Below are 23,757 nucleotides of genomic sequence, written 5' to 3' on the forward strand. Positions count from 1 at the left end.
ATACATGTGTCACCTTGCTGTTAAACCTAATGACTACTTAAATTAAAGGTTTTCTTATTCTTGTTTCTCCTGTAGTTAGTTAGTTGTGATGGTTTTCACGCTGCCGTTGTCATGACTCACGCCCGTCTCCTCATGTTTCCCTCCGCGTTTCAGATACTGTACATTCCTCAGCATGTCACAAGTTTTACTGCGATTTTTATCTGACTAATATCTATTATTACCGCAGAGGTTAAATGCAATCATTTGGTTTTCCCTGTGTAGACGTTGCTGATTAATGCTACTGACCCAGAAACAGCCAACGTCAGCGTCGTAGTATCTGCTGCTTCAGGAGTGAGCGTTTGTGTTGTTCACATCATAAAGGTGAAAGCAGCCTTGTTTTTCTGTTTGTCACTTGTTCTGGCTGCTGAGACACAAGGTGCAAAGTAGAGTGTGTCCTGTGACGATAACAATTAGGCGGTGCTATAGAAAGTTCTATCATATAGAAGCGGAAGACCATTGATAATTTACTTATCGGCGTGCCCTCCGTACATTGATAGTGAAACACTCATTCATTCAGCAGGTTATTCTATCAAGGCTGATTTATTACATGGCTGATAACACCTGCTCTCGACCTCATGATTGGCAACATCCCAATAATAATGCAAAAAAACATTTTGTCATTATTCAGTGTTTTCTCTATGCATTTGTCTGAAACCCTGGATGGGGAATAGAAAAGAGGAACTTTAGCCATAAAGGAAAAGACCACAGCCCAGTCAAAAATCAATCAGCAGTGTGGACATTCAGTACGAGACCCTATGAGGGTAAAGAGCTGCAGCCAGCGGCTCCAGGGTCAAAGTCAAGTCTGGAGCCGGTGCAGATGTTCCTCTGCTCTGTAATAATGCTGTTTTGCTCTTCTTAAAGGTGTTTTTTCCATTTTTACAGCACTGAATCCTTATTGATTTAGTTCCACATTTACAGCTCTGCACACACGGGAAACAGTGATTTTAGCCTGCACTCATACTTTAATTGCACTAAGCTCCGCTCCGTGAATCAGACAGAGCAGAAAAGCTGTTGTTCCCAAACCATCTGTGCAGCTGAGTGTTTGTGAAGAAGCCGGTGTTACAGAGTGGAGCCCTCGGCTTCACCGTCCGTCCATGTGGACGTGGCTGATCATTAATCCGGGCCACAGCTGGGTTTGTTTTACATTTATTTACCTGCTCACTCGCTTTAGCTCTTTTTCATCCTTTACAGCAGTGATCTGGCTTCTGGTGTAGTAAAATGCAGTCATTTGCCAACCGTTGTGTGTGGAGATGGAGCATGAAGGAAGATTCTGCTGAGCCTTTGCCTGTTCTGCAGAGATCATCGCGTCACTGGGTCGTTCTTGGCCTCTTGCCTGAGAGGAGCATCCCTTCTGCTTTGTTTACCCAGATTCCAGTGAAGCCAAGGTCACTCCACTTTCTCAAGCAGTGGACCTTGTCTACCTGCCCGGCCTTCAGGCCTGTTGTTGCCTGTTCCGCCTCAGCCCACAGAACCTACATGGGTTTGACTTTGATTACTGTGGTTTTGGGACTTTGGACTCTTCTTTCTGCCTCTGGCCCTGTTTCACCTGAGCTCTGCGTCCTCTGACTTCTGAACCCGCGTGTTCTGTTGTGTTTATTTTTCTAGATGAACTGTACTTTTGGCCTTTTTCGTCCTTACTCACCTGTGAACACCTTTGGCACCTCCAGTCAACACGCGTCACCTGTATCAACACAACCCTGCATTCAACTTGCATCTACAGCAAAAAGAGCTCTAACACTCCAGAAACACAAACACTGCTTTAAACTAATATCTCCTGCTTTCATATTCAAATCATTCTTACTCCCTTTATTTTTCTCAGACTTTCTATCATCTGATCCTTTTGTATTTGTACAGTAGACTAGACTACCACTACAGTAGACAATAGACCAGTATCACGCTCTACTGTTTCCTCTGCTCCACATTCACACTCTCCTGCTTCTTTTTTTGTACTGTTGAGTCTGGAGTGACCAAACCTCATCCTATGATCTTGACACCCCTCCTCCTATTTCTCCCACTTTCCTTTGTTTATGCTCTGCTCTGACTCTATTGATAACACATTGATCGCTGATTGTGTATCCTTCTTCAAATTAATTTTTCATCATTCAAACATACCAACTCTTTCTCGTCTATTATCTCTTCTATTATTTCTATGTTTCTATCTCCCTGTCTCTCACTACCAATATCTGTTCTTTTTCGCTTTCTCTAACTTCTTACATGGATTCAATTGTGAATATTAACTCATGTTCTGACACAGTTCTTTTATGCATATAATATCTAGTTTTCTTTTTAGTTTGTGCTGTTAAAATGTTTGCATTCCATTAGCTCATCCCCATTCACTACTCATGCTTCTGCACCCGATTGCTCCTTCTCCTTGACATAGCTTCTTCAACAGCTTTTTTTAATATCTAAACATGTTGTTGCTGCTATCACTTTTATCCGCAGTTTATCCGTTTGTTTGTTCTCCATCTATTTTCATCTCCTGTTCTTTCCTGTCTCTCCCTGACTTGTCACTTCTTCTTCCTCCCTCCCTTTGACCTTTACCATTTGTCTGTATATGTTACAACTTTCCGTCCATTTTAATCTTATGAATCATCTCTGATAAGTCTACGTTGTCAAATGTCCACCACAATTACAAAACCTTGTTCCATCCTGATTCACACAGTCTTCATATTGAGGTCCTCCCACATCTGTGTTTACTGTACCCCTACACACATTTAAGCTAAATATATATCCTACATGATACTTTGACTCTATTCTCCTCCTCCTCAGACTCAGGTCGAGTGCCATCTAGTGCACTGGAGGACAAACTACAGCTCCCTGTCTAAGACTACAGAAAAGCAGAAATTGTCATTTTGCAGATAAATGTGCATTAATTTATAAGCAAATGCAAAAGCATTTCAAAGCTGAGGTGAAGTGGTTTTTGGTCTTTCATCACATATGCAGAGATCAAGGAAAAGAAGAATTTCAGCTCACAAGGAAACATCACACCCTGGATTTTGAAACCAGTACTTAGTCAGTCAGCGTTTCCATCCGGCACCATGGGACCGGCTCCACATGACATTCTTTGAGAATATTTGGTTCTGTACACTTTCATTTTGAGTCAGTGGCTTCTCCATTGTATTATTAGCTGCTTGTTATTAGTGTACCCTGTTTCTACACTGCCTCTATGTATTTTTTACTCTCCTTGACCTTTTAGTTTACAACAACAATGAACTACAGACTATTTTATTTGGCTTTTGCACTATGCCCTAAATAAACACAATCAACTGTGCTAATCTCTGAACATTACAGTATGTAAAGTACACATTAACAAACAAAACACTGGATAAAAGATTAGGCAAGACAGGGTGACATTTCAAGCACTGCTTGCCTCGGCAGGCTGCTTTTCTTTTGGCTTTTAGTGGCGTTAACTGCTGCTTTGTAATGGAAAACATTGAACACGCTCCAACAGAACACTATGTCCTATTCCAAGCCACCAAAGTCATACTTTGGGCCTGATCTCTCAGGACACGGCACCACAAGTGAGTGTAAACAGCATAATGCAATAAACAGATTGTCAGACTGGAGAAGGATCATTTTCTCCAATAAAGATTGTCTGACAGGCTGCATGAAGTACACGGTGGGGACAGGAAGGTTCCAGTCAACAAGCAAGTAATGTGGTTCAGACTGGCTAATATTACACTTTCATTTAGGGGCTAGTGTGATGTTACGTGATCACAGGAATCACATCACAACATGTTGAATTTATCTAATATGTAGCTAAATTCAATAGAGTGATCGTGCTGCCAGTACAGAATCCATGACATCACAAAAAACCTTGGTGCTGATGAACTGTATTTTATTTAAAATGTACCTTTGACAGTAGTGAAAAAATGTCATCAATAGAATTGGAATAAGGCAATTTTATTATACATCACTTCAAAAATAAAATATCTGAAGATGTGTGAAGTGAATAAAAACACATAAAACGAGCAGTAAATTTTTATTTGCTCTCATGTTAAAGCCCTCATAAAATAAGTTTAAATTTTCATCTGAACTCCAGCGTGTTATGGCATAAGAAACAATTACTCTGGGAGGAACTGGATTTGAGTATATGAAATGAAAAGCAAGACTGTTAGTTTACTATTACGCATAACTATATAGTCCCTAAGTGCAAAGTGTGTCTTCACAATAAATTACTGTCAGCAATAAACAGAATAAAAATGAGTCAAATAAATGAGTCACTTTAGTCAAAGGGCACACAGGAAAAAAGCCTCCCTCCCTTCAGCTGGTCAGAAGGATTCATTATCACAGATCACAGATCGCCCAGAGATCTGATCTGCTCTGCGGCCTCTCTCCCAGCGCAGGATGTCTCCTCCGACCCCGACTGACCTACTGCCATTAGGCTTCTCTTTCCCCTGCTCCTTGACCCTTCTGACCCCACAGACTCTGCCTTGTCACTTAAAATTTCACTAACACTTGACCTTGCTGAAAATCCACCATGATGCCCATTGCCTTGAGATGCATAATTATTGCTATAACTGTATCCATGGAAACTGTTACTATGATGAGAATCGCTTCTGTTGGAGCTACTCTTGTGGCTTCTCGGTTGACTTCTGGTTGATTTTTGGCTATAAACACTTCGCTCAGAGCTTGAGTCAAGCTTGGTAACAGGCTTGAAAAATGTATCATCCTCTTCTACAACAGGTCCAATAACCTTATTAAAAGTCACATCAAGTAGCCTGTCTTCAGGTGCAGACTCCCTCAAAGGGACCAGAGAGCTAGGAGTTCGGGTGTCAGCCAGGCCAAGAGGAGAAGCAGTCCGGAACAATGCTTCAGAATGAACACCCTGATACTCCCCTCTAGTCAGAGACGCTGCACCATCCAAGCGTGGTCCTGCAGTAGAGGAGAGCTGTGGTCCTCCAAGATGCTGGAAATCGGACTTGTCTATTCCAGCCAATGATGCTAGCTGGCCTAAACTACAGAGACATAGAAAAACACAAAATATTAAACTAAAGGTCCAGAATAGACAGCACTTTGTTTCCACTAAAGCACCTACTGAAGTGTAGGCTGAAAGAACATGAGCTGTTCCTATCTTTCATATCGGTGAGAAGACTTGGATCTGTTGATGCAAAGCAAGTGCAAATACACAACTTAAAAATAAATGAAAATCAAGAAGTAAAAAAAGTTCTGAATGATGAAACGGCAGGGCATTGGCTTTTGTGTTACACCATTCATCATGGCATAATGAAACTTGGGCTCAGAATCAAGTTACCAAACACGGGAAGCAGGACCAAAACAAATAAGTGGGTGTTGGGGACATTTCAGAATGAAACAGAAACCTGGCAAAACGTATAATCAACTTAAGAAATATATATAACAATGTTTTTTCAGGTACATAAAGTGTGCCCTGTGAGCCTGGTGTACTTGCTACAGTTATACTCAGTCACGTGTAAAAGTACATACTGTAATTCACGTGTTGTGGATATTTTTAGGTAGCATGATTCACTCAAACAAACGGACTAGAGAAGCATAATGAAACTGAAAGAGCCCTGATTAAACAACCCAGAGCCAAACCCAAACGGATCCAGTCCAAATTAAAGGTGAACTTTTGTCCTGGCCAGATTTCAGAAGACTCACCCAGCATCTTTGAGGAGATCCAGGAAAGCATGAAACTTGTTAAATGAGCTCTCAATGCTCTCGAGAACAGCCTCATCTTCAAGAGCACTGAAGGCAGGTGGTGCTGATGCAGAGCCAGTGGCTGCAAGCGCCTCAGACAGAGAGTGGTTGGCATCACGGAGACGAGCATTCTCTAACTCGTACTGAATAGAAATAAGAAAATACCAGGCATAAAAGGTATAATATAGTACTGTGACTGTTTAATCTAAAGTGACTTTCAATGCCCATGTGGAGTTTTAAAAATGACAGTGAAATAAAAACCCCACTGGCTGACAGTAAAGCTAAGGCTATTACAATGTGCGTATTTACTCTTTATAGAGCATGTCCTGCAGATGAAATGATACAATTATTGTAAGCATTGTTAATGTCATCATTACCTCCATGAGCCTTGACTCAGCTTTCAGTCTGGCTCTGCGCTCCTCTGCCAGCCTGAGACGACATTCCTTCAGCTCCATCTGCAGGGCACGTAGAACATTCACACATATACTGTACAGTCTACTGGAAGTGTTGCTAAGTCAAATATTTAGGTGCTCAAAGTTCACATTAGTGGATAAATAACCTAAATGTGACTTTTCATAACAGACCTGGATACGGTCGTACTGGCGTCCACTGATTTTGTCCTGGAGACTGGGTGAAGGTCTCTGCTCCACTTCAACCACCACTACTTTTTCCTCCTCTGCCTCTGAATCTGACTCCATGTCAACTTTTACAGTAGCTCCTCCCTAAGGAAAATCATGTATTTAAAAAATCTAATGTAAAATAGTAGATTTAGGGAAAACTGGTCTTCTCAGGACAGTGGTTAAGTTAATACAAACAACTTAAATGCAACCTACCTGAAAGCTTTGGTCAATCACAGTAACTCCCGGTGGCAAACCTCTGTAACAGACACGAAAAATATAATCTAATTTACATTAGGTTCTATGCTGGATCTAGAAAACCACAATATGATTGAACACCTTGTGAAAGTGAGACTTTCCTGACACCAAAGGTAAACTTCTCACCTCTGACGTTCAGCTCGTGCAGCGGCACGCCAAGGCACGTATCGACCACGGGAGTATGGCTTCTTGTTTTGGGTGACACCTGAACTCCGTCCTGGAGGAGATGATCCTTTACGAGGGGCTGCATCCAAAAGAACAAATAAATAATAAAAAAAAATAATAATTATAAAAACAAACAGAATGGAAACCAGGACACAGATAGGACTGCCAGGGTTTACTGGTAATGAGGAAGTGATAGCTACAAGGTGCTGTCTGTCTAAAAAAGCTAATTATCACAAATAGGATAAGCAGTGCTTGGTAGAACTGTCCAATGTAACAATGGGAGGACAGGATGGAAACAAATTACATTCTTACCAAGTCTCCAGATGACTTAAACGCAACAATGCAAAAATTCAGAAATAGATAAATTAAATAGGAGATAATAAAAAGTCAAGAGATTTTAACATATTGATTAATGTGTGTTGTAGTCCCCCCTGCACTCAGAGACATTCAACGCCTCATCTGCAGTTTGAGAGCTGACAGATTTCAGGACTCGAAGGCTTGTGTAGTGAATATGAAGTAGGGAAGTCTGACGACATCGCGTCAAACAAATTGTGTCTTAAGAAGATAGTTAACCATTTTTATAAGGTCCAACAACAATACATAGAATATACCTATTCTGAAGGTAGGTTTTCCTCTTGCTGAACTAGGCACTACTCCTTTTCTTGGACCAGGAGACCTCTGTGTCTCTGTGGCTGCAGGCTTGATCCAGGAATACTGTAGGTGAAAAATACTAATTATCAAATGTTTTTTATTCTAACATTAGGCATCTTTGTAAATACAGAAATGATGTCCTTTTTTATAGCTGATGACATCATATGCTAACACTGACCTCTGTTGGCTGTCCGTCAGCATTCATCAGTACTTTCTCTATTATCGTTTTAATGAGGTCTTTGTCTATAAAAGGAAAAATACAGGATTATGGGGGTACTGTATAGGCTGTTAAAAAATCACAATAATAAATTGCTTTTAAACAGGAAAACAATAATTTTTAGTCCATGACAAAGTGGACACAGTGCCAACAACATCTTACCAACCAAAGGGTTATTCCGAACATCCAGTACACAAATAGTAGTATTTGTTTTCAAAGCTTCCAGCAAATGTCGAGCTCCTACATTGGACAGGCCACACTTCTGTAGGTCCACCGCTGTTCAGAACATGAAACCAGAAACAGAATGCCTGAACAAAATTCCCTCAAACAGGAAAACTGCTACTAAGTATCTTTGTACTCCTTTCAAACCAAGATTCATCTACTGTACTAACCTTTAACCCAGAGGTCCTCTGTTATTTCATGTGCAAGTGCAGCAGCACCTCGGTCCCCAATTAAAGTGTTACAGTTAAGGGTGATGCGCCGAAGACCTCCCATTCCTTCAAACTGTGGTTGTCTGTACCTCAGAGACTCTGCCCATGCAGTACCATGTCTCTGCATCCCCTGATGCTGAAAAAGAAATACACCAACTGATACAAATATGCTTTATATTACATATTTATAAATAGCTATTTATTTAAGTCTGGTTTTACAAGCAATAGTTACTGCTTTACTAGATACACACATGGATATTTTACTTCCTTTTACTCAGTCGACAAATATTTGTTTAAAATCAAGGTCACTTTATTCATCTCCCTTGGGAGAAATGTGACTCCGACAGAGGGCCAAAATAAAAGGTTGCTGAGCTAAGCATAAAAAACAAGTACTACACAAAGGAAAGAACACAGAGAAAAGAACAGCACAATTTTAAGTTAAAAATAGATATTGCACCTTTATGATGTTGGCCATATACTCTGCTCCTCTCCAAGTGAGATTGCACCCTGTAAAATCAATTGCCTTGATGCTTGAAGAATACTTCACACTTTGGCAAATGACTAAAACATATAAAAATAACATAAAAAAGACATTGTCACATACAGAGTAGCATTTATAGCATAGCATGGCACGTTTGTACAATAAAATAAACTAATATTATCATTATAGATACCTTCTAAGCCCAGATCAGTAATTGGACACTTAGCCAGGGACAGGTTTTCCAAGGAAATACTTTTTGCCAGACCCTAGAACGTATTACATATGGCTAATTATATATATTCTTAAAACATTAGCAGTGGAGCTAAACTAAAAAATAACAACAGCGTAGTTACAACTTTTTTGTGTGCATCAAATTGTAGCTGTTTTTACCTTAGTCAAAGTGATGAGGTCTCTCTCTCTCAGTGGAAGTCCAATAAGCTGAAGAGTCTTGAGGTTTGGAGAGACAGTCAGACACTCTCTTAAAGCCTTGCACAACTTAAAGGTCATGTCCTTAGTGCGGATGGCTGGGATCTTCTTCCTGATGCCAGATCTATACAACCTTCTATCTGAAAACGTGATTACATGTTGATATGCCTAATTGGTACATTGTTCGGGTCCTGTGAGTGCTTGAATAACAAAGTGTTGCTTAATGTGCCAGGTTGATTTTATATCTTACCTTCATTTCCAAAGCCCAGACTAGCCTGATACGTGCTACTTATTGCAATGTGGTGCAGGTGTTTGTTGATGGATATGGAGCTGAGAATGGGGGGCCAGTCGGTTAGTTTAAGTCTGTCCCCATTAAAGTCAAGCATCCCTTTATCAAGGTTGATCTTGACAGCAGGAAGAGGCACTGATTCCTGCCGAGCACAAGAAAAGTCATAGTATGCCATAAAGTTCTGGGCACCCTGGCGCCGGATCTGAGCGTTGTCTTGAACCATTGTTGACCTAGGAACACAAACATTCTTACAATGTAATTACAAATGCTTTGAAATGTCATACTATGAGAGCTTTAACTATCAGATGCATGATGTCACTTCTTTAGATAATTCTGTATGTTTGGTTAGTTGTTATACAGTAGTCGCCATTCCACTGCAAAAAGAAACAGTTTTCCTACTGTGTTAATTTACAGCTTTCCACAAAGCTGAGATTCAGACTATGTAGTTACGTGTCCTGTTATTACAGATAACAGTACATCGTTAACCTGTCTATATTTATCAAGGAGGACGAATGTTAGCGTTAACTCTTATTAAGGAGTTGCACATCTGACAACTTTACTGCACTAACGCTAATCATTATAATAACTTTAACTCTGATGCTTAGCTCATAACGTTACTTTGGTTTGGTAGTACCTACTAAACAGAAATTAATTTAAACCTACATGTTAATGTCCCATGAGCAAAAACAAATTCCCATAGCACTTCAAGGTCTTTGCGAACCAGCTGGTGGAGCTATAGTAGCCAGCTAACTAAGCTCCTAGTAACCGTCGGTCGTAAAGGAAGCTAGCAGATTCTGCTAAAAAGTTAAAGATTCAAATATCCCATGCATTATTCGTTTTTAAACGAGGTCAAACAGTAAAATGTCCCTTACACATAAACCAAATGATCGGTCGCAGTGCCTCCGCTCTCCCAGCCTTCCACGAACACTGCCCGTTAGCTACTGCGGTTTGTTATTGTTGGACGAGTTGATCAACCGCTCAAAAGTGGCGCTGCTGCCCGTCGCCCACGTCTCTTACTCGGTGTATGACTGTGGAAGCACACACAGTTCTGCTGCCCCCTGCTGATACGGCAGTAAAATTACGTGTCCTGGGAAGATTGTTAGGCAAAAGGCCATACTGTATATGTGTAGAATGTGCGTAGAATTGCAATGTTTTTATTTTACAAGTACAAATTTAAATTGTACAAAATGTAAAAAAAATGTTTTTATTAATTTACAGTGTTCTTTTAATTTGTTGGACACATACCCAAAGGTTCTGGCGTTTGGGCGTCTTTTTTTGATTTTACATAAACAATATTTAGGAATGTATATTTTTTTATACAAAAAGCATTTCGTCAATTTGTTGTATTTTTGGCAGAAACCTCCGTGTCTGTTTTACCGTTTAACATGAACGCAGCACGTTAGTGGTCCATCGCTGCTGCATCCCTCGTGGGCGAAGCGGTTTGCTTGAAGCTCATTGGTCTGTGGTCCTGTCAATCAAGCCGTTGGTTCGTTGTATTCCAGTAATCCCAGCCTCTTCTAAATCCAGTGGGAATGATGTAACTACGCGCCTGTGAAAAGCAGTTAGTACGTTGTTTACGAAGCAAGATTAGCAGAAAAGTCGACGAAATACCATTAGTGGGTATTTCTTGCTGCATCACAGGTGGGTTTGGTCTCATTTCTAAACTCAGTGACCGTTAGTTCGTGGATGACAGCTAACGCCAACTAGCCTTAGCTAATGTTTGCTCCCCACACCAGTGGCCTGGCTGCGTGTCCGTGGCGTGCTCTGAGTGCTGGGTGAATTTACCGTGTAAACCAGTTCATCCCTGTTATTCACACCGGGTGCATTAATGAGACGTTCCAAATAAGTTTTTTATTCATGTTGTCTGGCTGGTGTTTAATCCTCGGTGTATTTAAAAGGGTCCATCAAGCTGCCCTGTTGCTAAAGCTAAGAATGGAATTCGTAACGTTAATACAATGATGTGCTTGAAGAAACTAATTTCGGTCAATTTCTATGCTGTGTAAATGAATATGAATAATTGTATTAATGTTTTCGTATAATTGTTATGTGGTTGGTGCCCAATTTACATTATATTGGTATTGTATAGTCGTTAACAGTACTATAGTAAAGAGGGTCGGATAAATGAGCTTTAATCATAATATATACATTTTATACATACTTTTTTTTCAGTTTACAAACTAATATGATTGATGTTTTTACTGCGGTCATCTGCGCTATGTTGTTTGTTGCTCTAACATAAGCACCATACACAGACAACTGTTCACTGATTTTTCTTCTCTCCTTCATTTTTTCACCCTAAGGAAAAAGAAGTTAATAAATTAATGATGATTGCGTGCACATCTGTATTCTGTACCAGTGCTGAGCTGCACCAGTACTGCAAATTAGTGTTGTAAATAGGACCTATATCGGACATATTGAACTGTTAAATACTAATTTAAAATGTTAATAACTATCAAGAAACCCTTGATTATATTTTTAAAACATTTGATCCTCTCTAAAGCTCCACCCTGAACGAGTCTCCATAACAAGCTGAAAAAATACCTATCTAGCAGAACACGTTTTTCCTGTCCATGAATTCCTCAGCCAGAACATCAGAAGTAAGAATTCGAATTCGAATGTATATTTTTAAAATGACTTTTTTTTAATTCCTTGTGCCCCTGAGTTCACATTTACATTCCTAAAGCTTCACTGGAAAAGGAGTGAAGGAAGGAAACAGTCTTTGGCAGTAATTCAAAAGACACACACACACACACACACACACACACACACACACACACACACACACAGAACTGAATGTTCTTTCTCTGCTGAGGTCAGTGCACCAGCAATTCATTCAATCACTTTTTGTTTGTCACTTTTTTTTCTCCAGCATCCGGTCGTCCTGTCGCCCCCAAGCAAAGGTCAGACATAATTAGCTGCAACTGTAGGTTGGGTTTCAAAGTGTCACCATACTTTTCTAGTACAGCCACTCGGTCCTGGTGATCATTTTGTGATGGTGTAATGATAGTTTTGTGTGTGGGCCGCGAACAGAAGCTCAGGAAGCTAAATTTTTCTTTAGGTGCAAAGTGCTAGCGCTAGTGTTGTTGTTTCTATGACGTTTAAACATCATAGAAATTTAGGGTGGACAAATTAAGACTTTCGAATACCTTTGAATTTGAACTCCTGAGACCAGAGTGTGGGGAGTCCTGCACCGTGCATTTTGTCTAACATTTTCCCTGGTTGTCTCTAAGAGTGTCCTACAGGGTTCGAGTGTGTGTTTGTTTAATAAAACTACAGCAGACATATAGAGGAGGTGTAGTTGGCTTGGATTTCATGTAATAACAATGATCCTGTGATGTTTTTATGATTTGTGGTGACATTTATTACTGCTGCAAGGACAGGACCCAGAGCCTAGCAGAGCAATATTGATTTGTTTGTGGGTGTTCAGTTGCAGCTATCACTTTCTTGCTGAGATTTCCCAGAATTGACAACTTTTTTTTCCCCACTTACCATCGGCGTGTTTCACTACCTATCACCATGTTTTTCCTCGGTCTTAGCGGTCAAAGATTGTAAAGTTCTGTTTAGAATGTAGAGCTGCCGAAGCAGACAGTAGGCTCAGAGACTGAACAAAAACACATCTGCTGTTATGTTGGTCTGTCCCCCTGAATTTCATCTTGTGGGTGAAGTTCCTTAAGCAGGAAGAACACCGGAAACCTATTATAATGCAGCCAAAACAAACATCTGGATGAATGTGAAGTTAGTCACTGTAGGCCACAGCAGATTTCTAATTAAGAGTTATTTTGAAACCAAATGTGAAACCACTTTAGCCACTTGTAGGAACACGAAAGGGATTTGAAATGTGTCTTTCCCTCTACCGCTGCTGCATTATGCAAAATGCTGGAATTCACATGTAGATGAGTATGAAGGTGTTGTTAAAGTAGCTCCTCATTCGTGCAAGCAAACAAAGTCACAGTGTTTTGCTTGTTCCACTCCTGCTGCATAAGCGTGTGTTCCATGAAATCAGGGTGTATTTGTTTTTCTTGTCTTATGTGCATTGACTTTCTCCATTCGTGCCAAGATGTTTGCACCTGCAGCAACTTGTTTTTTCAACTTCAGTGTTTTGTTTTATTGTCAGATTTTTATAGTTTGCTTCCACTTGAAAGGAATATACAAGTACAGGAAAAGAAGAACACTTGCTTTGTTTGTTTTTTTAAATCTAATGGAGCTATAACATGGCCTAAAAATATCACAGATGAGGATCACAATATCAGTCCAATAAACTGTTGTTAGGGTTGTAATAGGGTCACACCTCTGTGTAACTGTCAGGGTTGTTTGTAACAGATTTGCACCAACGTTTAATTGTTGCAGTAACGGGTTTGGCATTGTTTAAGAACACAGTATTACTGAGGCTGCCTAGCAGCTGAGGCCTGTCCCAGCCTGTCTCAGTGCAAACCAGACGAACAGCACAGCAACGTCTGTGAAAGTCAGACACAGAAGCAGAGTTACATACACAAACATGCTCTTCCTGTTCTGGCTGACTGCTGCTCTCCCACACACTGAACATAAACAGCGGAGGAGTCACAACCCGAGCTGTCAAAGTACTAACAATTAGTCAAAGCACCTTTTGATTTTTGGTTAGCACCCATTATGCACAGTTTCAGGCAGTAATAACACTAATATAATACCAATACTGAAACAAACTTTAAAGTAATTTACTGAATGTGTGTACTGTAAGTGAATGCTTGGCTGTGTGAAGCAAAAGCAGCGAATTCAAGCATTCAAATGCTGCTTAGTTATCAGTAAAGCATAGACTTCTATGACTTATGTTTTCCAGCATGTAGCTGCCAGACATAACTTGTTGAGGTCACTCTTCTTGGCAGTGGTACAGGAGCTCTGTTGGACTTGGCCTGCAATCAGAATGCATCTCCTCCCTAAACCCCGCTGCAGCAGTTAAACAGCAAACCTTCCAAATCTGATGAGTTCTCATTGAGTTTCCTCACAGCTGGGTTCGAACATGTTTTTGGTATGCATGTGTCTTTGCGTGTTCATAATAGCTTAACTTTTTTTTTTTTTCCTCCCTCCTGTGTTTTTTTTCTCATAGGCTGCCTCTGTGTCTTGCCTCGCAGAATGTTGACATTACTGTCACTGTAGTGGAAAGGACCACATCTGTAGACAGCCGCTTTGACAGTTCTCCACCATGTCCTGCTTTAATGTCAGTCCTTTCACCCTGGTCTGGCTCACCTGTGTTGTCCTAGGCCTCTTGGTTGGACACACTCATGCCCAAGTTGGTAAGAGCAACACTGTGTTAAAATGGCAGCCTTACAGTAATATTGAAATGAAATTAGCAACTCATTGTGTGTAATGTGTATCCTATGCTACACCGCAGTCCTTACAGTACCCCAGGAGCTGAGCCTGTCACCCAACAAGAGTACACAGCAACTCTCCATATCCTGGTTGGGAGGAGATGCAACATACTTTGACCTAATGATCCTCAGAACGGAACTCAATGAAACTGTCTTCTATGTAAGATCATTTAATATTTAAATGTTTTATTGCATTTGTTGGATAATTTGTCATGTCAATAAGATACAAGGATTTTTGAGGCTGATATTGACATTTGAGAGTTTAAGAAACTCTCAAATATCCAAATAATAATTTTTTTCATCAGCAATCGTCTGTCAGCTTCATGTTGTTGTGGTTGTTGGTTTCTCACTGTGTTTGTGTTCTGTGGTTCATCTATAGGAGACCGTGTCTTCACGAGTGAATCCATTGAGTGGTCGACACCACTGGACCTGGACCTCAGTTGAACCTCTAGAGTGTACCTCACTGTCAGTCCAAGTCCGCTCAAGAGATGGACAGGCAACAAGTGAATGGAGCAGCACTCAGATACTTCAAGGTCAGAGAGTTAATAATAACTTCTAGATTTAATGCAACATTAATTATAACTCAAACCTAAATACTGCTATAAATAATTATTAATATATTAATAATTTATTCTGTGGCCATTCCTCATAACAAAACTCTTTCTTTTCAGGAAATGATATTCCCAGCATTGAAAAATCCCAGATGTTTCCCCAAGACAGAATTGTATATGTGGGGTCAAACACCACTTTCTGCTGTATTGTGAAAGAGGGAAACCAATTTGATACCATCCACTACGGAAGCACAGTCATGAATGTAACAAGACTGAGTAGACGAACTTACACCATCACAGTGACCAATCAAATGCCATCTCAACCCTCGGGAACTAACGTTTTTTGTAGGAACAAACCAGATCTTTGTGGAACAGTCGTTTTTGTTGGATGTAAGTTGGCTTTTAATCGTCATACAGTATGTAGGATAGAAATGTGTTTGGAGTGGCAGTGATATAGGAATTTTGTTGCATACTTTTATGTAGAGAATAAATTCGTATTTATGCTTGTTGTTCACATCCTCAGACCCACCACAGCCCAGTGATTTTGCGTGTGAGACTAAAGATTTAAAATCAGCTGTGTGCTACTGGAATGAAGGCAGAGACACACACCTGTATGGCATACGACGAACACTATATTCCCTGAACAATAGGTATAATGGCCGTCTGCAAATACACAATCTTCCTTTAATTACCTGAAAGCCAAAACAAACAATAACTGGCAAAGGTCGCAAAATATTTGTGATTTTCAGATCGGTTTCTAAGCAGAACAATGACTTGTTGATGAAATGCTACTTTATTAAAAACACCTGCTGTCACTGAGGAGACCAGTCATACCAGAGCTACCTGGATTTAGAAAAGAGCCCACAGTACTTAGTGGTATCTACAGTATCATTCCATGTCATGCATACATCACATGCATTTACTTAATTATGGGAAAAAGTATATGAACCTTTGTAGATTGGTTTGGGAGTTGCTAAGCCTGCTGACGGGATGAACAGAAAAATCACTTAGTCTAAGTAACCACTTGCTGCTTCTGTTGATCCATTAAATGCTGATAGCGGCGTAGCTGTCTGCCAGACCTTTACATAAATCATTGAAAGACTGTCCAGAGGACCAAAAATAATGACAGTTTTTGGGTATTTGAAATCATTTGATTTGCTTGTTTTGTTGTTTTTAGGACCTGTGTTGTCAGTGATACAGAGAAGCATAAACAGTGTGCTTCAGCTCAGTGGGAGGGGACCTGGACACTGAAAGCTAAGAATGATCTTGGCCAGTACACACTGAGTGACTCGGCAGAAATTCGTCACAGAGGTACAGTTGGCAGTGTCCTTTAATTAGAATCACAAATCTGATGCAAATCACCTATTAAACATCTGATTGTTGAACTTACTTACTACAGGGTTTTTATTTAGGGGTACCGTTGTTTCTTTCTCTTCAGTAATTTTTTTTCTACTTCTTTCCTTAGTGCATCCAGTAGCACCACAGGAGCTCACCTCTGTTGCCTTTTCCAGCAATTCCACTGTCCAATGGAAGTGGAAGTATGACAGCTATGCCTCCCTAGCTCTTGTCTGTGAAGTAGTTCTTACCTCCCAAGAGTTTGAAAAAAAAGTAAGGGGATTGCGTCTGTTTGTCTGCCTCAGCAGCTTTTTTTATTTTTGTATTTACATTATTGCAGCCTTCAATTATCAATATACCAGTTATTAACAAGTTTACTGTATGTGTACAGTATACGTTCTCAGGTGTGGGCCTGCAGTCTGCGTTTTTCTCAGACCTGTATCCTGATGAAGAATATGTTGGTAAAGTCCGCTGTGGTGCTCAGCAGAATTTCTGGAAGTGGGGAAACTGGAGTGAACCATTTAACTTTAAAACTAAAGTTTCTGGTAAATATTTATATTTTTTTATTCTTTCTTTTTTTATAAATCTTAAAGTCACAATCTTACTGTAACCAGTAGGTACACATTAAATATTTTGTTTTACTATTAGAAAAATAACAGTCAGGGAAATTAGACAGCAATGCCTTCAATTTAAAAGCTCAATTCTAAAAAATTTTAAAAGCTTTAATTTAGAATTAAAGAATTTTAATTTTAGAATTATTGCTTTGTTGTCTCAGCTCCAGATCCTCCTGATGTGTGGATGCGGATGAACGGAGACGACAGTGTTCAGATCATTTGGAAGGTAATTTTGTTTACTTTTGATTGATTTTGTTTTAGACTTTGATGATTTTTTTTTTATGTAGAGAAATATCTTAGAAATAAAACGTGACTCCAAATATTTCTGTCTTCTTTTTAGCGTCTGTCACGAAAACAGAGTCATGGTCGTATCACAGGTTTTATTGTTACTCTCTGGAGCTCTGAAGAAGATCTACAGCAAAATCATTTTTCGGCAAATACTTTGACTGTCTCTATCAACTTGACAGAGATATCTACGTTGAGCAGAGACAGGAAGGTCACAGCAAGCATTTTTGCAAAGAATGCTGGCGGGTTATCTCAACCCGCAAACCTAGTTCTACCTCTACATTTCACAGGTATATGGAAGTCGGGGAAAAATGCATATAACTTGTTTTTGCATATTACAAGCGAATACGAGTGCAAAATGAGATGTTTATTAAGCTATGCGTTATTTTTCTCATGCAGAACCCACTGTTGTGTCGAGGGTAGTTTATTCCGATGGGGGTTTCCCTCTGTCCTGGCAGAGTGATGCCAACGCCCCCTGTGGTTATGTGGTGGATTGGCATGATGCCTTCTGCATGCCTAACTGCTCTGTGGAGTGGATCAAGGTGGCTGCTGAAATCACTGATATCTCCATTGAGTCAGGTATGACGACTCCAAAAATAGTTTTCACCATTTTGTGTTTCTCTTGATAGCCCATAATACCAATCCTTTTTGTCCATTAGTAAACTTTGAGCCGGGTGTGAGGTACAACCTTTCCCTGTACAGCTGCTCCTCAGAGGCACCAAAACTCCTGCACCGTTGGCAGGGTTACATGCAAGAGCTGGGTAAGGACAACGCTGCATATATAAAGCTTATTCTTTTAGGACAATAGACAATGACAATTGAATTCATACTCTGCATTCTAGGGCTGCAAATAATGATTATTTTGATAATTCAGTTAATCCATTAATTGGATAAAAAAATAGAAATTATTATTTGATGTTTTGCTTAATAGAAATTCCTTATCAGGGTTTTTTAAACAAAATTTAGATTTTGACTGTTTAAATCCCAAACAAAACACAAAATCCAGCGTTTGAATAATAATAACCTCAATATACAAAATATAAATAAACAAAGCAGCAATAGAGTTTTGTTCCAACGTGAAAATGTAGAGCAACTCAACTCTCTCCTGACTGGAGTTTACATGTTCTCCCGTGTCTTCATGGGTTTTCTTCCACAGAAACTCCTGGGCTCCTTCTGGCTCTGAGGCAACAATAACAACCACTAAAAACCATGCCGTCATATTTTAATGCTGCTGTTAGATTTAGTGTCTGCACTGTTTAAGTTGCTGTTCCGTGGTGGCACCATTCATCACTATGTAGCTGACAGTCACGACAGAACACATTAAGTAACAAATGTGTAGTAACTTAACTCTTAACACAGCAGCACAATCAAGCGTCTTCACGTGTTCAATAAACAGCGTTTGTTACCACTGCTACATTCGGGACACAAGTGTTTCATTCTTATTTTCTCCTGTGTCGCTGTAGTATTTACAAACCACGAGCTGAACTGAAGAAATTAGGGCGCCCGTAAAATGAGTAGTCTGACTAATCGGTAACAGCAAATCATTATTGATAAATTTCCGTCATTGATTATTATCAAGTCGTCGATTCGTTGTTTGCAGCCCTACTGCGTTCCTTTTGCTTGCTCCTTGGTTTTTCTCTTGTTAATCATACCTCCCCTCTTTCTCTTCTGTTGTTTCCACAGTCCCCTCCAGTGCCGTCTCACAGCTGATAGCCAACCAGCAGGACTCTGCTGTTCTCCTCACCTGGAAAGAGATCCCATTGTTTAACAGAAGAGGCTTCCTCCAAGGCTACAACATTTACATTTCCAATGGCTCACAGCTCACACTTCTAGGTAACAGTTATGTGTACTTGATAAATTGTACATAGCACATATAATTCATACCTACCTTTTATCAAATTAAGTTGACAAAAGTGCATTTTGTGATTCCTTAAACTCACTCTGCTCTGTTACTATCTCCTGCTTCTCTCCTTGCCTCATTTTTTTTCTTTCCTCCTGTGCCCTGTCCTTGGAACAGCTAATCTGTTAGACCCAGGAAGAAGAGAATACAGAGTACAGGGCCTTTCTGAGGGGTCCTATAAATTCACTGTCAAGGCCTATACCTCAGCAGGGGAGGATACAGGAACTACGTCTTCCATAACGCTGGAAACACCCAGTATGTGAATCTATAGATATATGGACACTTTTAACTTGTATGAATAATATGGGTGTTTGTTATAACAATTTAAAACATATATCCTTTTTTTCATACGTTTACGTTCGGTTTACACTGTTTTTTGCTCTGTAATATAACAAAATGTTGACGCTCATATAAAGTCTTAATTCAGTTCTCCTGCCTTGTCTGCACAGTTTATAGGTTCATCCTGGCAATCTTGGCTTCTTTGGGATTCACATCCTTGTTCATGGTGGTTGTCGCCTTCTTTTGCTACAAGAAAAGAAAATGGTGAGACTGCTTTGGACTATAAATGAAGCATTTATATAACCAATCACCAAAATGTGTTATTACAACACACGGGGTTCAGAATTACAGTAAATGTTACATGAAAATTTGTCGCCAGGGTGAAAACGGCATTCTATCCTGACATACCTGAGCCCAAGCTGCCTGGTGATTGGTCTAGAACACAGGTACAGTATTTGTTAGATCGAGCCTGCCCTCTGTGAGTAAAGTCTCACAACTATTACATTTTAACATTTTGTATTCATACCTGGTGAGAATGACAATGTTGTCAGCCGTTTAAACAGAGCCTGTGTTAAACTACTTTGTATGTTTTACAGAGACCGCTGGATGTGAAGCCATCTCCCCATAGTATGGTTCATATTGTCGAAAAGCCAGAATGGGACTCCAGTAAGGAAGTGCTCATCGCTATTCCTGAAGACAATGAGGGTGAAGATGGGTTGGGAGATGAGCCGGCTGACACCGATGAGCCTACATCACTGCGTTACTACAACCAAGTGGTAGATGAGAGGCCGATTAGACCACGTTTCCCAGACTCTTCTCTTTCTTCTACGTCTTCTCTGGATTCAGGACGCACTGATGTAACATACACAGGGATACAGACTTCAGGCTCTTCGTTTGTATTCCAGCTTGATTCAGAGGCCTCCTCTGAGGACCACAAACAACAGTTAGCAGTCGAGCACTCGGCCAGCTGTGAAGATGGGGGGCTAGGTTACCGGCCTCAGATGCAGCCTAGTGCGCCAAGTGATGACATGGGCCCAATGTCAGCAGAGGCTTTTGATGATCCCCAGGGTGGCCCTGGTTCTTGGGGCTACAAGCCCCAGTGCTCCTGGCATTTAGACTCCCCCGTGGAAGCAGAGGAAAGTGCTGGTTTTGCGCCTTCTCTTGGATCCCCGACCTCTGTTGCTTCCACTCAGTTCCTCCTCGCTGATGGTGAGGAACATGTAGAAGAGAAACGACAGTCATCAACGGCAGCAACCTGGTTCACCAACCTGCTGTCATCCACAAAACAGTGATAATATCTCTGTGTAACTAGTAGCAGCCAGGCCAAAGGGTCTAACAAAAGACTTTCAGATTTAATAACAGTATGTGAATCAGAGTTGGCTGGGTAAATCTGCCTTTTGTTATAGCACTACAGTGTACATTCTTCACAAATCTATAGTATATTGAATTCATACTATAATGTTTCTCTTTCGTGATCATGAATTGGAATCTATATATTCATGTCAACACCATTCTATTTCCATATCAAAATATATTTTGAGAACTTATTTTTAACCTTATTTATTCAATCCCTTTGGCAATTCTCTGATGGCGACTATATCCTTTCACTGCCTATTCAATGTGTTTCTAGAGCACATGCAGTTTTTAGAATACTTTCAAATGTTTTTATTTCCAGTGAACCTTATTACACTACAAAAACTGAATGGAAGGACATTTTCAAGCTACATAGCAGCTTAAAGGAAATCTTAGGACAAAAAAATGTGTACGGCTAAAGCTCTGCGTTATTACACTAGCAGTGTCTTGTTCTGGTTACTCTTGCCTGCTTTCTGACAGCTGTAAACAACTTTTATGTTAAGATGGAATTATTTTTGAAATGTTACTGTAGAATCAGTGACATACTATTATAAATGAGAACAGGCATTACTGTATTTCACAGATACAGGAGTGGTGCTTTCTGTAAATGGTCTGGAATTATGTGGGTGATGAATACACTGATATAAGCTAGAGCAAACATGAAAAACCGATGTGATTCAATGACCAAATACAATATTATGCTACTTAGTACTTGTTACCGTTTATTTTGTCTTCCTCAACCAGTTCACCTATTTTTCATAAGGTATTACACAATAAGGCCAGTGTCGTCTTTACATTGTGACTCGTCATTAAGTTGATTATTATTGATATTGAACAGCTTGTAAGATTTGACTTGAATTTAAATTTTCTAGTTAAACCAATTGCTTCCACTTAATTGCACCATATAATTTCACATGCTGCCTTACTCCTAAACAGTACTTCTAATGAAAACTATATTTGACTAGTTCACCAATCCAGTATACTGGACATCCAGAGTCCACCGGCACTGAGTGTAATATACAATGTTCCGTTCTGTTCATTCTAGCAGTGCTGAAACTCCTCCTCATGATGTTACTTACAACCCCTCTTAGTTACTGTGTGTTTCTGATGAATCCTGAAAGAGAGAGAGATGAATTTTTTTGTCGCTGTTCTTGGAAGCCTGTTTATTTTTAAAAAGCGTTAATCCTACACTACATTTAAAGAACTGTGTATTTTTTATGGAAAAATGGAGAATTTACAGAAATGCTGCCAGTTTTAATGTGGGGAAAATAACTTGGATGATTGATAGTTTCATAATTCTGTCAAACACTGGTTCCTAATTGCCCAAGTTATTTCACATTCTCTATTAGCTTTCCCACTTGTGCTACTTAGTGGTTGTTTGTGAGTCATCGTTGACTGGATTTCTCAGAATTCTCATTATGCAAATGATATCCTTTGACTCTCTAATCCAATGTTAATCAAGATGTTTGCTTTATTGTATTTTGTGGTCAGCTGTGGCTTGCTGATGTGGCAGTCTGTGGTTGACTGATGCACAGTGCCTCCAGCCAACAAGCTTTAAGTAAAACTACTGTGACATGAACATGACTTCTAATGGATGGCTTCACTGATTACTATATACCCGGCTGGCAGTCTTCTTTACTACTGAGAAATATGCATCTCTTTTTGTCTTTGTCAAAAAACACTGATCTTAACTGTAACCTGCAAATGAGGGAAATGGTTGACAGAATTTGCCACATCCTGCCCCAGTGAAACTGAAAGAAAAATCAATTTTCTTACAGTTATCAGTGATCACTTCCAAGACCGGGTACAGTGGATGTAGCTTTGGGTATTTAAATGTGGCTGCAAACAATTTTTCTTAGCTCACTGTTAAGCAAAGCAAAGCTTTAGAGACTAACCGATGAACGCTGTATGCTTTAACGTTGACTTGGATCAACAAATGGCGCACTTTTATATTCCTCGCTTTTATGCAACTAACTGTAGATAATTGTGAATGTTATTTCATTTGTTTCAAATGTAATTTCTTGTTAAAATGCAAAGTTTTAAGTTACATTGTAAATAATATTCCTATCAACATGCAGATTTAATGTTGTCTGACCACTTTTCTTGTGGCAGATGTTACTGTTGACAACACCAGATTTGTAATCCCATCCAATGATGTGGTGTCACACTACTTGTTGTGTGTTTGCCCTGTAGAAACGTAGGTGTGAGTGAAGAAACATGTACAGTATGATAAAATGGCTTGGTATAATGGTGGAAATCTGCTTTGCAACCCTGTCAGCAGTGTGTGTTTGCCAGACGCTTTGAAAGTAGGGAGGAATTCTCACCATAAAGACCGGTATGTCACTGGTGGCGAGCTACAATCCTTTCATTGTTTGTGTAAACATAAATGCAGTTTTTGTCTCTTCTGTGGATTGTACACCTGCTGCCTTATATGTGCCCCTACGTATTTTGCAATACTGAAGCATGCTGTGTAAACTATAACTGCAGTATCAAATTTTTTAACCATGTTTATGTTAATCTGTAGCTTTAACACTAACACAGACTAATGTGCATGAGAATGTGATTAAAGCAATGTGCACCTAAAGAGTTTTTATTTCTGAAAGTGCTTTGCTGTTTGTGATATTTTGATATATTGATTGACAGATGGTAAAGTGCTTCTGAACTTAACACTAATAACACGAACTGAAATGTTATGTTTAAAGGCAATAAAGTTTATTAGCAGACTATACGCTGTTGTTGTTTACTTTTCTATTTGTCTAAAATCTACTTGAATGTATAGTATGTATATACAGTACATAGTATGTATATGTGTGTATATATATATATATATATATATATATATATATATATATATATATATATATAT

General features: G+C 39.6%; 2 protein-coding genes across 4 annotated transcripts; one reads left to right on the forward strand and one right to left on the reverse strand.

Annotated features, from left to right (window-relative positions):
• Positions 1-3,855: 3,855 nt before the first annotated feature.
• Positions 3,856-10,743, reverse strand: cep78 (centrosomal protein 78). 2 transcript variants are annotated; one of them, XM_055511717.1, is made up of 15 exons: positions 10,610-10,743; positions 9,194-9,462; positions 8,908-9,083; positions 8,711-8,783; positions 8,494-8,597; positions 7,998-8,172; positions 7,768-7,881; positions 7,567-7,631; positions 7,349-7,451; positions 6,699-6,816; positions 6,531-6,573; positions 6,282-6,419; positions 6,075-6,152; positions 5,659-5,840; positions 3,856-4,997 (listed from the first exon to the last, which is right to left on the reverse strand). In XM_055511717.1, the coding sequence occupies exons 2-15, from the start codon at positions 9,453-9,455 to the stop codon at positions 4,334-4,336; spliced, it is 2,295 nt and encodes a 764-aa protein (XP_055367692.1). In that variant the 5' UTR covers positions 9,456-9,462; positions 10,610-10,743; the 3' UTR covers positions 3,856-4,333. The 2 variants fall into 2 exon arrangements, with proteins under 2 accessions (XP_055367692.1, XP_029019685.1); XM_029163852.3 differs by lacking the exon at positions 10,610-10,743 and adding an exon at positions 10,105-10,274.
• On the forward strand, positions 10,735-23,617 carry lifra (LIF receptor subunit alpha a). Of its 2 annotated transcripts, XM_029162627.3 has the most exons (19): positions 10,740-10,873; positions 12,102-12,132; positions 14,313-14,499; positions 14,598-14,734; positions 14,954-15,107; positions 15,246-15,515; positions 15,649-15,775; positions 16,303-16,436; positions 16,591-16,733; positions 16,852-17,005; positions 17,236-17,300; positions 17,415-17,649; positions 17,759-17,938; positions 18,019-18,120; positions 19,043-19,192; positions 19,377-19,514; positions 19,709-19,802; positions 19,918-19,984; positions 20,135-23,617. In XM_029162627.3, exons 3-19 carry the CDS (start codon positions 14,409-14,411, stop codon positions 20,828-20,830), a joined length of 2,937 nt encoding a protein of 978 aa, XP_029018460.1. In that variant the 5' UTR covers positions 10,740-10,873; positions 12,102-12,132; positions 14,313-14,408; the 3' UTR covers positions 20,831-23,617. The 2 variants fall into 2 exon arrangements, with proteins under 2 accessions (XP_029018459.1, XP_029018460.1); XM_029162626.3 differs by lacking the exon at positions 12,102-12,132 and having other exon boundaries at positions 10,735-10,873.
• Positions 23,618-23,757: the final 140 nt, after the last annotated feature.

This window comes from Betta splendens, chromosome 9 (genome assembly GCF_900634795.4).
Source record: "Betta splendens chromosome 9, fBetSpl5.4, whole genome shotgun sequence".
Classification (NCBI taxonomy): Eukaryota; Metazoa; Chordata; class Actinopteri; order Anabantiformes; family Osphronemidae; genus Betta; species Betta splendens.

What these genes read in the sequence shown, in the direction of transcription:
- cep78 (XM_055511717.1), bottom strand. Translation starts at nt 9,455, where the DNA reads ATGGTTCAAGACAACGCTCAGATCCGGCGCCAGGGTGCCCAGAACTTT. An exon ending in ACCTCATCACTTTGACTAAG is followed by an intron (nt 8,784 to 8,907) that starts GTAAAAACAGCT and finishes AATACGTTCTAG; the next exon opens with GGTCTGGCAAAAAGTATTTC. An exon ending in AGAGGACCTCTGGGTTAAAG is followed by an intron (nt 7,882 to 7,997) that starts GTTAGTACAGTA and finishes TGTTCTGAACAG; the next exon opens with CGGTGGACCTACAGAAGTGT.
- lifra (XM_029162626.3), top strand. Translation starts at nt 14,409, where the DNA reads ATGTCCTGCTTTAATGTCAGTCCTTTCACCCTGGTCTGGCTCACCTGT. An exon ending in AACAGTCGTTTTTGTTGGAT is followed by an intron (nt 15,516 to 15,648) that starts GTAAGTTGGCTT and finishes TCACATCCTCAG; the next exon opens with ACCCACCACAGCCCAGTGAT. An exon ending in CTATATTCCCTGAACAATAG is followed by an intron (nt 15,776 to 16,302) that starts GTATAATGGCCG and finishes TGTTGTTTTTAG; the next exon opens with GACCTGTGTTGTCAGTGATA.